General features: G+C 37.4%; 1 protein-coding gene across 1 annotated transcript; it reads left to right on the plus strand.

Annotated features, from left to right (window-relative positions):
* Positions 1-235: 235 nt before the first annotated feature.
* LOC126688439 (disease resistance protein RPM1-like) lies at positions 236-13,130 on the plus strand. Its single transcript, XM_050383137.1, has 2 exons — positions 236-554; positions 9,458-13,130. The coding sequence occupies exon 2, from the start codon at positions 9,553-9,555 to the stop codon at positions 12,403-12,405; it is 2,853 nt and encodes a 950-aa protein (XP_050239094.1). The 5' UTR covers positions 236-554; positions 9,458-9,552; the 3' UTR covers positions 12,406-13,130.
* The last annotated feature ends 313 nt before the right edge of the window (positions 13,131-13,443 follow it).

Raw genomic sequence — 13,443 nt, forward strand, 5'->3', positions numbered from 1 at the left:
TGTAGTGTTGTCACCACACAATTTTATTTTTATTTTTTTTGACTTTTTGTAGCAAGTGTTATTAGAAGTCTACACGTACAAAAAAAAAAAAAATGATAGGCACTATCATGACGTTTTGTTTTGTTTTTGTTTTTGTTTTTTTTTTTTTTTGAGAAAACTATCATGTCATGATGTCGTTATATACTTATATTATACCATCGTGAACTTTATATCTACTACACCCAGGACCTCCTCTCTTGCTCCTTCCATTTCTCAGTTTCGCACTCTTTTCAATTACCACTAAACAACCCAACCAAAAAAAAACCCAAAAAAAAAAAAAAAAAAAAAAAAAAAAAAACCTTCAAGAAGCTTCAAATGGCGGCTCCACCGTGGGTTCCATTTCCTCATCGGTAGTCCTGCTTTTTTATTTTAGAGCTTGGTGTTCTAATCAAGTTCCCAGTTTTCCCTCCAATTCCATTCAACTAAACCTTGTGACTAGTGACTACATCGTATCGCTGTTGAGGTTGAGCCTCCACTGCTCGTCGATTCTATTTCTACCTACTCCTTTATACCAAGTAAGTTTGGTTCCCGACAACTCTCTCAGTTTATAGCAACTGCCTACCGTACCTTTTATTTATTTTTTTTTTATTTTTCTATGTTCTCGTTTCGTTTCGTTTGCTCAGCACCCAAACACAGCGTACCTTTCTTTAGCGATTTTTTTTTTTTTTTTTCTCATCAAAAATTCAAAACGTCATTTTCTATGCAACCAATATATATCTTTAGCTTCATCCAAAAAAAAAAAAATATATATATATATATATATATATATATATATCTTTAGCTTAAAAATATGTTCGATTCTTTTAGTCTATAAAGTTTAAAGAGTTGCTTTTAATCTTTTGGATGTAGTGATCAAATTAAAAACTAACGTGTTATTCCTCAAGTTTAGGGATGGCCATGAATCGGGTATGAGTCGGGTATACTCATACCCAATCCGATTATTTTACCATGACCCAATTGTTACCCGATTTGTTTACCCATGAATATCCATACCCAACCTATACTTGATTTCTTTGGCTTTTTTTTTTTTTTTTTTTTTTGCCTTTCAGTTATGGAATTTTAAACAGACCAACGCCTAAATGCAGCGTAACGGGTATAGGAATGACTAGTACCCTCTTTATGTATGCAGTCAGGTGTTTTGCTCTCTTTTGGGACATCACGGGGTTGTTTTCGTTGATGTTAATGTTCCCCACTCTACTAGATGTTGTTTTATCTAGTTATACTTGTACCACTCTCAGATTATTATTTAATAAAATTTCTATCGACTCTTTGCTCAAAAAAAAAAAAAAAAAAACAGACCAAAAAGAAAAGAAAAAAAACTTCTCTATTCGATAAATGTCTAATCTTGCTACAACAGTTTAATACTTTAATTAATGGAGAAAAAAAATGGTATTTATAGTAATTTTAGGAGTACACCAAATAGTTTAATTAATCATTGAGTTTTAGTAGGAAAGTGGTTCCTAGAATTGTGATTAGAGCATATTCTCCATATTTTTATATCGTTTGAAAAATAAACAGTAATTTTTATATTTACCTTACCTATTTTTTCAAATGCACTTTTTAATATACTCTTTATCCTTTCTCTATTTCATTTAAAATAATCATTTTTATTTGTTTTTTTATGTACTTGTTTCAACATTTTTACCTGAGAGAGAGAGAGAGAGAGAGATGGGGTTGAATATTTTATTCAAATAAATTCTTTTGTTGATGAACAGTAACACTCTAGAGTCTAGACAAAGAAAGTGACTGTTCATTAGCAAAACACTTTTTGAACTATGGAGAGATTATTGGAATTGCTTTTTTAGGATTTACTCTTTAAAATAGAGATTTTTTTAGAGAATTTTGGTTTTAGCTCATCTATAGAAGATGCTCTTATCCTTTTGTATAAATTGATAACAGTATTCAAATAAAAGCATCAAATTATTTATCCAAAAAATTATATTCACTACTAGATTGACTGTGATATCTACTAAAGAAGCAACCACCAACCATGATCATTTATCACCTTCATTCTAGCCAAAAGAAATGCACTACAAACTGCAATAGGAGAAATTATTATTTACATCGGGAGGATGGCTGATGTGGTCCTTTTTGACCAATGAGATGATGTCATCTATGCAAATGTATGTGTGAGCTTCCTAATCAGTACAAGAAATAAAAAATAAAAATTACTAGATGATGTCACATTTGCATAAAGAACAGCATTTTATTGGTTGAGAAGTCGGGGAGGACCACGTCAGCAATCCTCCTAATGGACCTAATAATTTCTCCTGCAATAGCTCAAGTCTAGCCCAAAATCAAGGACAAAATTATGCACTGACTTATTTACCTTTCCAAGATTAACTTGTAGTTGACTTTTGTATTCAAAAACCTTTCTATTGTAAAACCTGCTTGTACAAATATGAATAGCAAACCAATCACTAGCTACTAGAGAATTCATCCCAAATCTTTGTTCTCCGATTGTTTTTATCTGTCATTTCTCCTTTTACTTTAGTCTTTAGATATGATCACAAGGAGGCACAAAAACGGGTTTAGGTAAAGACTAAAGAGGCTAAGATAAGGTAAAAGGTATCATTGTGCTTATCCTCCTCCCCTTTTTTTCTTTTTCTTCTTCTTCCTTTATTTTTTTAATGGATTGGATTCGGGTAATAATCATACCTGACCCGAAATATTTGGGATTTTACACAAACCCGACTCGATTAGCTTTACCCATGACATATCGGGTAATACCTAAAAATTTTGGGTCGGATAGGGTAGGATATCCATTACCCATTGGATTTGGCCATCACCACTCAAGTTTGTTAGGAATTAAAATCAATCACATTAAAGTTTGGTAGACGTTGAAATGAAAGATGAAATATAAAATTGTAGTAGAGAAATAAAGTAGATGTAAGAAAATTGTAGAGCGGAAGCAGACTAGAAACAAATAAGAGAAAGAACACAAAGAGAATTAAGTGGTTCGGCCGAAGAGCCTACGTCCATAGGGGTGTTTTTTTTTGGCATTTAATATCAATTTTCTAACAATTTCGTTAGTTGTTAAGTTTTTGATACTATTCTATAAACTAGCATCTCAAGTCTCTAAGACTTGAATTCGATGACAAAACTTGAGCCTTTAAGACTCAAGTTCCAGTGCTAGCATACAGCTAACATGGAACAATTTATCCACATGGAACTTGAGTCTCTCAGACTCAAGTTCTATAGAGAAGATCCAAAGAAGAAGAAGACTTGAGTTCCACGTGGATTTTTTCTTCCACATCAGATTACCTTAGTCTTAGAGACTCGAGTTCCTGCAGTTCTCCCTATTCTCTAGATCTTCTTCTTCTTCTTTTTGAAATTCGAGTCTCTAAGACTAGACACTCGAGTTTCACGTGGATTTTTTCTTCCACATCAGATTACCACCTTTACGATAAGAAACTTTTTGAACATGATACAATATATATCGTGTATCATACGATACTAACAACTATACATACAAATGTATTTGATGTACACTAATATATGTATGTGTGTGTGTATGTATATATATATCAATTACGGTTGCGGGTAGGGCGCGATCGTGACACATAGGGCTGATCAAGCAACCTGGCCACCTAACCCAACTGACTGGAACCAACTTGTGGCAACCTGATCTGACACCTCCGATGGTCGACGGTAGGTCTCAGCCCTCAAAAACTGACTCCAGCAAGTTGAGTGGCGGGTTTCCTCCTCTAAAAGCTAAGCCACTCAACTCAACCGATAAAAACTTAAAATGAGGCCAAATATACCTAGATCCAGCAACAATTAGGGCATCCTTCGCTCAGATCCAGCCACATTTGGCTCTCCTTTGCTCAAATCTAGGCATGTTTGCTCATATCCTCTCAAATCCGACGAAGATCTACTCTACTCAAATCTACTCCTTCACTTATATCTGGGCATGTTTGCTTAGATCTGCTCAAATTTGACGATATTTTGCTCAGATCCAGTGAAGATCTACCCTGCCCACCGTTGCTCCCTCATCGGTTTCAACCTAACAGACCAATTTTCCTCCCGAGCTTGATCTGACTCATCTTCTTCCACCAACCTGAGTCGGTCGAGTCCAAGTTGAGCCCAAAATCGACTCGTGTATACCTTTAGTGACACAGGAGAAAAGGAAAAAAAAAAAATCTACTCACACTTGGCAAATCTATGATGGTCTCCACTCCTCTCTCTCGCTCTAATATCGTCCACAATCTGTAGTCTAGCAAAGCTCACTAGCTTTAAAGGCTATTAAGACCACCCGTGGACTCAGCCCACCCGCCCAAACCGACTAGCCCAATTTGAAAACCGCCCGATCCGACTCCTATGATGGTCAGGGCAGTTTACAATGTCCAAAACCTAATTTCGGGGGGTTGGTTGGCGGGTTGTTGCATCAAAACTTGATTTCAACCGACCCAATTGATTCCACCACCAAAAGGCTGCCATTTTCCGCTATCAGATGAATTCCCTGTCAGATCTCACTAGATCTAGTGAGATGTTGTCGAGATCTATCTAGATACGGCAAGATCCATCAAGATCTTATGTAGATCCCGCAAGATCTTGCCAGACACGGCCAGATTTTCGGCCAGATCCAAGTTTTGGCCAGATCTCCTCTCCCCTGACTCCTTCACTAGTCGGCGGCGGGCTTGAAAAATCTCCACCCAATTTGGTTGGCTCAGTTGCGAGTTAGGCACAAACCTGGCCTAGACCGACCTATGGACACCTAAGCCCATCAGTACTTGTCTTGGTCATTTTCTCTCATCCATGAGGAAGAAAGCTCCCATTGGCGAAGCTCATTGGTGTTGGTAATGGCTTAATCAGAGCAGTGTTGCCCATTTGCAAACTTCATTTAGGAGTTATCAACGCTACTCTTTCTGCATGAGTACAGTTCTTGCCCATCTAAAGATAGTATGAAAATGAAATCTTTCTGGCACAGAAAATTGTTGCAATTGACTAAACGTTAAACAAGCTGATTTCACTCAACCTGCTACTGTTATATTATTAAAAGCATTTCCATTTACCAACTTATCTAATCCACATACTTATCATAAATTTATCATTTTCATATTTAAAACTCACATTGCTAACCAAATCCAAACAATATATCCTACACACTTCCCTGCATCATATTTGGTTTTACACAACATTACTGGGGAAATGGCTTTGGAAGTTTGCTTTGGAAAGAGTCTTTATTGCAGTGATCATAGGTTTTAAATATGGAAGTGATAGGGGTGGATGAGTTTCAATGACTCTCATGGTGTGTCTCTTTAGAAGTATATTAGAAATGGGTGGGAGCGCTTTTCTTGATCTATTTGGTTTGAGGTGGGGAATGGATAATGTTCTTGGTTTTGGGATGACTTGTGGTGTGGGGAGGCTTTTTTTTTTTTTTTTTTTTTTTTAAGTAACGAAAAATTGTATTAAAAAAAAAAAAAACCAGTACACTGGTGGTGTACTAAGAGAGAACTCCCTCTATAGAGACTCCCTCTCCGTCCCATATCTCCAAAGTAATTTCCCTAACAAAACTTGATTAAATCTTCTTAGGTTCCTTATACCTAGCCCTCCATAACAAACTGGTTCACAAAACATAGCCCACTTAACTAAATGTGATTTTTGTCTCTCACTAATCCCACTCATAAAAAGTCCCTCTATATTTTTTCAATGCAACTGGCCACCTCCACCGGGATAGGGAATAGGGAGAGTAAATAAGTTGGCAAACTTGAGAGTGTGCTTTTAATGAGAGTGAGCTTCCCCCTCTTAGATAAATAAAGGTGTTTCCAAACCACTAATCTATTTTGCAACTTCTCAAGAATAGGGTTCCAAATCGACCCCTCCTTTAATTTAGCACCCAAGGGAAGACCAAAATATTTCAGTGGAAGCGAAGATTATCTACATCCCAACACAACCACTAAATCCCCCATGTTGCTCACTTCCCCCACAGGTACCAACTCAAATTTCCCTAAATTAATCTTCAGGCTTGAAACAAACTCAAATAGCAAGAGAATATCCCTCAATTTTTCAATCTGACACAAGTCAGCATCACAAAAAATTAAGGTATCATCTGCAAATAAAAGATGAGACTCCATTAAAGGCCTATTAGCTGTGGTATTTACTGAGAAGCCCAATAGAAGCCCTTCATTTACTGCTACAACCAACAAATAACTCAAAGCCTCCATCACAATGCCAAATAACATCGGAGAAAGAGGGTCTCCTTGACGAAGAACTCTAAAACTCCCAAAAAAATCAGTTTGGCTGCCACTTATCAGAATGGAAAAACATATTGTAGAAATATAAAACATAATCCACTTCCTCCATCTTTTTGAAAACCCACACCTCTGAACATATACAAAAGAAAATCCCAAGATACATGATCAAAAGCTTTTTCCACGTCCAACTTACACAAGCATTCCCCCGGTTTGTTCCAAATTGCTCAAAGTAAAGATGCTAATGTGGTGGATCTTTTAAGTTGGCAAAATGGGGATATGTAGTGGGATGTCATTTTTACTAGATCCCTCTTCATGATTGGGGCTGGGGAATTTGCATGCTTTATTTAATCTTTTCTATTCCCAAAAGATTGATCGGCATGTGGAAGATCGGATGTGTTGGGTGCCTACGAGAAGTGGCTTCTTTGAGGTTCAGTTGTATTATAGAGCTCTCACAAATGGAGGTGTGCATTCCTTTCCTTGGAGAAACATTTGAATGGTGAAAGTTCCTAAAAATGGCCTTTTTCATTTGGGATGCTATCATGGGAAAAGATCCTTACTTTGAATATTTGAGAAAAAGGAATATTTTTGTTGTCAATAAATGTTGTTTGTGCAAGAATAGTGCCGAGTTTGTGGATCATCTATTTAACCATTGGACATAAGTGAGTAGGTTATGGTCTTTCATCTTATTTGTTTGCAATCTCTTGGGTGATGCCAAAGCATGTGGTGGAGTTTAATACAGGAGTTTCTAATAAAGAACCAACAAACCCAACAACCCTTGTTGTCTTACAATCCCAAATAAAGGAATCCTACCGTTTGAAAGAGAGTTCAATTTTCCCTTGGTGGTGAGCTTAATTTAATTTTGAGAGTTCAATTTTCTAATTATTTCAAATCATATTGTATCCCAGTATCAAATTGGTATCAGAGCAAGTCTTTCTTGTGGATTTATCCAAGTTATCTTTGTTGTTCCAAAAAACTCTATTCATCTCCTGTTGTGAGGTTGATGGATTGTTGAATTCAAAACATGTTTGAATGTAGTGAAAAATGTTCTAAAGAAGATGTTACTGAGGATTGGAATTCTCCACCAATATATGGCAAGTATCCTGATGAAGATTGCAGATTGTGCAAACAAGTCTTGGAAGATGAGAGTCTTTCTTTGTTCAAATACAAAAGGCTGTTGATTTTACAAAAGAGAGATTCATTGTTGTAGCATTATCTCTTGAGGAGTAAAATCCATATGTTGATTTTCTTGGGGTTGAAAAATACTCTCCTAATGATAAACTTGATTTTGATTTTGGCCCACCAATTGAGATAAGTGAAGCTTTTGTGCCATGTGAATTAAAAGGGAAACAAAATCTAGGATCAATGGATGAATATGCTGATTTATTTGTGACATTGGCTTCATGTACAGTACTATGGCAAAACAAATTACAAATCAGAATTCGTTCAGCAAGGTTTATCATGAGAGAGAGAGAGAAAAGTTTGGTAAGTAGCATGTTGGTTCCACATGTATTATTGAAAATAAAGGGATGGAAAGGAATGATTGGAAATCCAATAGATCAAGGAAAGTACACTAAACTCAAGCTAGAGCTGATTTGCTTGATCACTATGGAGTTTCAACAACTTTCAATGTAGCAAACTTCTCTCCATTCTATGGTGCGAACAACAAGTAGGCGAGTATTTTCCAACCAAGGGAGTTTGTTGCTGGCGTGTCTAATAAAGAACAAACGGACCCAACAGCCCTCGTCTTACAAGTCCAAATACAGGAATCTTGGAGGCCCAAATCCAACTCAATTATCCAAATCTGGTGCTACTAGTCAAGGCCCATTAAGGCTGGTCCTACAACATTTATTTAGTCAAATATTGTTAGTCCTAATGCCTTTAATTAGTCAATCTTGAAAGTTGAAGTTTGTGGGAAGTATTAGACCATTTGTTTGCATTCTTATTTTCTATGTATGGGAAACTATGTACTAATTTAATTCTCCCTTGCTTACAGGGATGTTCTAAGCACTATATGTAGTTGACTAGACTGAGAAATCAGATTATGGGTCTGTTTGGATTGAGCTTATTTTTGCTGAAACTGAAAACTGAAACTGAAAACACTGTAGCAAAATAATTTTTAAATGTGTAAATAGTGTCGTGGGACCCATTTTTAATGAAAAAGTTGCTGAAAAGTAAAATTTGTGGGTCCGTGAATAATACACGGATACACTGTTCATGCACTAAAAGTCAACAAAACCGGCTTTAAAAAAAATAATAATAAAAAAAAAGGGCTGAAATGCAGACGCACTGCGTTTCAGCCCAATCCAAACGCTACCTATGAGTGTGTGATTATTAAGAATTCTTGTGATCTATTCTCTGTATCTCTTTGGGTGAATTCCATTGAGTGGTGAGTTTGTTGGCATTTTTTGCCAAATAGCATAATTTTAGGAATAATTTAGGAAAAAAGCACCAACCCATAGTTATTTTGTTATGTAGCATCTTTTTGGAACTCGAGTTTCAAAAAGATTCTACATAACTAAATAACTTTAGTTAGATGCTATTTAGCAAAATTTTCCTTGGTTTTTTACCCTTGAGTCCTTGGTGATTTCCATTGGGTGGTGAAATTATGCATCCCTTTGGATTTTCCCTTCATGGTGAGCTTAATTTAATTTTGAGAGAGTTCAATTTTCTATTTACTTAAAATCAGATTGTATCCGGGTATCAGAGTTGTTTGCGTGTTGGAAAGGGGGTTTAGAGCATCACAGGTCTGCAGATATTTGGGAGGCAATCACACTGTATCTCATGTGTACAATTTGGAGAGAGTGGAATCAACCTACTTTTGAAGGGGAGGAACACTCAATATTGCAGCATTTTTTTTGGGGTTCTTTGTATGATTGGATGGCTGTGATGAGCAGCTATTCCTTATCTTCACTTGTAGAATTTTTAGATTTATATACTTTCTGTTGATTCCTGTCCTCCTTTAGTACACTGCCTGTGTACAGGGAGGCTAGCATGTTTTTTTTCAGTTCTTTTCAATAAAATTTCATTATCAAAATAAATAAATAACTTCCTTGGAATTCTTGGAACAATATTGTTACTGAACATTTTCCTTCTTATATTCTGGCAAAATATCTTGTTCTTTTCTCTCTAATGAAGAATTTTAATCACTGTAACTTAAACTTATAGGAGGCAACTTCCTTGGAAATTAACTATGTATTCGTAAACATTGTGAAAAATTGCAGAAGCGTATGGCCATAGCCTGTGGAGTTCAGAAAAAAAGTTGAGAGTTGTAATGTCATCAGAATTTCAGAGGGCCTAAGGCGATCAAAGAGAAAGAATGGCAGAGAGTGCAGTGGCCTTTCTGCTTGACAAGCTTTCACGCTTTGTTGTGTATGAGATACAACTCCTTGGGGGGGGTCGGGAAGAAGTTTTGTATCTTAGAGGAGAATTAGAACACTTATGGGCCTTCCTGAAGGTTGCAGATGCATTTGAAGAAAGTGATGAAGAACTCAAAGTATGGATCAAGCAAGTGCGAGAGATTGCTTATGACACTGAAGATGCTCTTGATGAATTCACACTTCTTCAAGTACATGATCATGGAGATGGATTCTATGGTTCGCTCAGTAGATTATCTTGTTGCATTAAGAACAGAAAAGCTCGTTCTAGGATTGTTTCTGAATTACAAGGCATTAACTCCAGAATTACAAATGTTTGCAAAGGTTATGAGAGGCTGCTTCATAAAATGAATAAAGCTGAACAAGGTTCAGGCTCCACAAGTGCAAGCAATACATGGCAAGACCGTAGAGGTGACGCCCTTCTTATAGACAAGATAGATTTAGTGGGGATTGATGAGCCTAAGCAGAAGCTGGTGCAGGATCTGATGAAGGGTGGTTGTGGTCGTGAAGTAGTTCCTGTTGCTGCAATGGGAGGAATGGGTAAAACAACCTTGGCAAAGCAAGTCTATGATGATGCAGAAGTGAAGAAACATTTCAAAATACGCGCTTGGATCACTGTTTCTCAATCATTCAAGATAGAAGAACTCCTCAAAGACATGATTCGAGAAATCTTCCGAGTAGTCAGCAGACCAGTTCCAGAAGGATTGGATAGCATGAACAATAATCGGTTGAGAAGAATAATCAAGGACTTGCTTCAGAAAAGAAGGTACTTGATAGTTTTAGATGATGTATGGCGCTTGCATGAATGGGATGCTGTCAAATATGCCTTGCCTAACAATAATTATGGCAGCCGAGTAATTCTCACTACACGTAATACTGATGTTGCTTCCACCTCAGTCACAGAATCTGTAGGTGAGGTCTTTAACTTGAAGCCCTTGGCTCCAAAGGAGTCTTGGGATCTTTTCTGTAGGAAGACCTTCCAAGGGAATGCATGCCCTACTTATTTGGAGGAAATCTGTAAAAATATTTTAAAAAAGTGTGAAGGACTGCCCCTTGCAATTGTGGCAATTAGTGGTGTTTTGGCTACAAAAGACAAGCGTAGGATTGATGAGTGGGATATGGTTTGCCGTAGTTTCGGAGCTGAAATTGATGGCAATGACAAATTGAAAGATTTGAAGAAAGTACTTTCTCTCAGTTTTAATGATCTGCCCTACTACCTAAAATCATGTTTCCTGTACTTGAGCATCTTTCCTGAGGATTATCTAATTGAGCGTATGAGACTAATTCGATTATGGATAGCAGAGGGATTCATTGAAGCCAAAGAAGGGAAAACACCAGAAGAAGTTGCAGAGGACTACCTCAATGAACTCTTGAATAGAGGCCTATTGCAAGTGGCAGACACAACAAGTGATGGAAGGGTCAAAATGTATCATGTCCATGACCTGCTGCGGGAAATTATCGTGTCAAAGTCAAGAGATCAGAAATTCACTGTAATTGCTAAAGATCAGAATGTGGTGTGGTACGATAAGGTTCGACGCCTATCAATACATAACACATTGCAAAATTTACAGGAAAACATATCTGTTTCTCAACTACGTTCTTTGTTCATGTTTGGGGTGCCAGAAAAACTATTCATGCATACAATTTTTCCTCATGGCTTTAGGCTGCTACATGTGCTAGATATGCAAAATGCACGTTTGAAGAAGTTTCCAATTGATATTGTGAACCTGTATTATTTGAAATATTTAAGCTTGAGGGGTACCAAAGTTAAAATCATTCCAAGCTTTATAGGGAAGCTTCAGAATCTGGAGACTTTGGATCTCAAGCATTCCCGTGTCACTGAACTGCCTGTTGAGATCTTGAAGCTCCAGCGACTACGCCATCTCCTTGTATATCATTTCAAACTTGAATCTTATGAATATTTCCACTCTAGATATGGTTTTCAGGTCCAGGAAAGCATTGGACATTTGCGATCCCTACAAAAGCTGTGTTTCATAGAGGCAAATGGAGGTGGTAGCACTATAATGACAGAACTGGGGAAACTGAATCAACTAAGGAGGTTAGGCATTTTGAAGTTGAGGAAAGAAGACGGAAAATCTCTGTGTTCCTCCCTTAAAAGGCTGACCAACCTACATGCCTTGTCTATTACTTCAATAGGGAAGGAAGAGATCCTTGATTTGCAGCACCTTTCTTCTCCACCTCTATTGATTCAACGATTGTACTTGAGAGGACGTTTGGAGACATTACCTCATTGGTTACCATCACTTCATGGCCTGGTCAGATTGTATTTGAAATGGAGTAGATTAAAGGATGATCCACTTGAATTTCTTCAACATTTGCCCAATCTTGTACATCTTGAATTGCTTCAGGTTTTTGAGGGAGACGTGTTGTCGTTTAGGATGGGGGGCTTTAAGAAGCTTAAGGTTCTAGGACTTGATAAATTCAGTGAACTTAGATGCATGAAAGTGGAGGTGGGAGCAATGCCTTGTGTTGAAAAGTTAATTATCCAGCGGTGTAAATTGCTGAAGAGGGTGCCGGAAGGCATTGAATACCTGACCAAGTTAAAAGTTCTAGAATTCTTTGACATGCCTGAAGAATTTATCCAGACACTTCGTCCAGGCGAAAAAGGTAGTGATTATTGGAAAGTTGCTCACATCCCACAAGCCTATTCTACCTACTGGAGAGAAGGTGGATGGGAGATCAATTCTTTGGAGAGTCTGAGTGAGGGAGATAATTCTCCCAGGCCCAATACTATCATTCTAAAGAGCCATGATCTTCAGACACGGTGGAAATGATATATTCTGAGATATGTGCTCAATATTTCATCTCTATACTTGTAATGACTAAGTTTTTAAGTGTGTAAGTTCTCATTGTGGTTGGATAAGAGGTGACATATAGCTCCGCAGTGCTGTAATTGTTGGGGCATGTTTGTACAAGGATGGGTTGTTGGCTTGTGGTAGATTAGAGATCTTATAAATGTAAATTACTGCATTTGCTCATTTCCGTGATGATCATGGTTAAGGAGGTCTGTAGTGCTTGGGGCATTCTTGTACAAAGGAAGGTTGTGAATCTCTTCTGTATCAAGAACTTGCAAATTTGTAAATGATTGTAAACATCATCGTAATTGGATCCTGGGGAACATGTGGTTGAGGAAGTCAACCATCAACAATGCTGGCTTGTGTGTTAAGAGGTTGCCAATATGCTAGTGATGGTAATAGCTATTGTAGTTGGTTCACAGAATAACTGCAGTCACAAGGTTTATAGGATGCTTGGAGCATGGATGTACATAAAACAGGTTGTGAATTTGTGGTAGATCAGAGATTGTAAAATTTGTAAATGATTGTAGTTAAATAAAAGATTACTCTGTGGTTTAGCTCTGTAATGCTTGGGGTACTTTTGTATAGATGAATAAGACTACGTGTAAATGAATATAAGTACCCCAACAGTTGTCCTAGACCACAAATTGTAAATATGTACAATGTAAGTACTCATTATAATGGGAGCCTCTGGTTGTCTATAATACTTGGGATAGTCATGTATTTAAATATTCTTTGTTAATTGGCGCAGTATTTGTCCTTGTGTGCTACTGATTTTGGCTTTGGACACAGGTAGCTGTTTCCTGATTTGTATTTGTGGTGGTTTGATCCCTATAACCTTGGGCTGTTAGGCTAGGACCCCTAATTTATTTATATTTTGGGTTGGGCTTATCTCACAATGGGAGGTCCAAAAAAGTGGTTGGTTGTGTTGCTAATGGGGAACTAGCCTTAGTTTGGCATTAAACTACCTTGATCTTGGCCTCGCCATGGAGGCTACCCAGAAGCCAGTCCACTCTC

Source organism: Quercus robur, chromosome 6, assembly GCF_932294415.1.
Source record: "Quercus robur chromosome 6, dhQueRobu3.1, whole genome shotgun sequence".
Taxonomy (NCBI): Eukaryota; Viridiplantae; Streptophyta; class Magnoliopsida; order Fagales; family Fagaceae; genus Quercus; species Quercus robur.

What these genes read in the sequence shown, in the direction of transcription:
- LOC126688439 (XM_050383137.1), top strand. Translation starts at nt 9,553, where the DNA reads ATGGCAGAGAGTGCAGTGGCCTTTCTGCTTGACAAGCTTTCACGCTTT.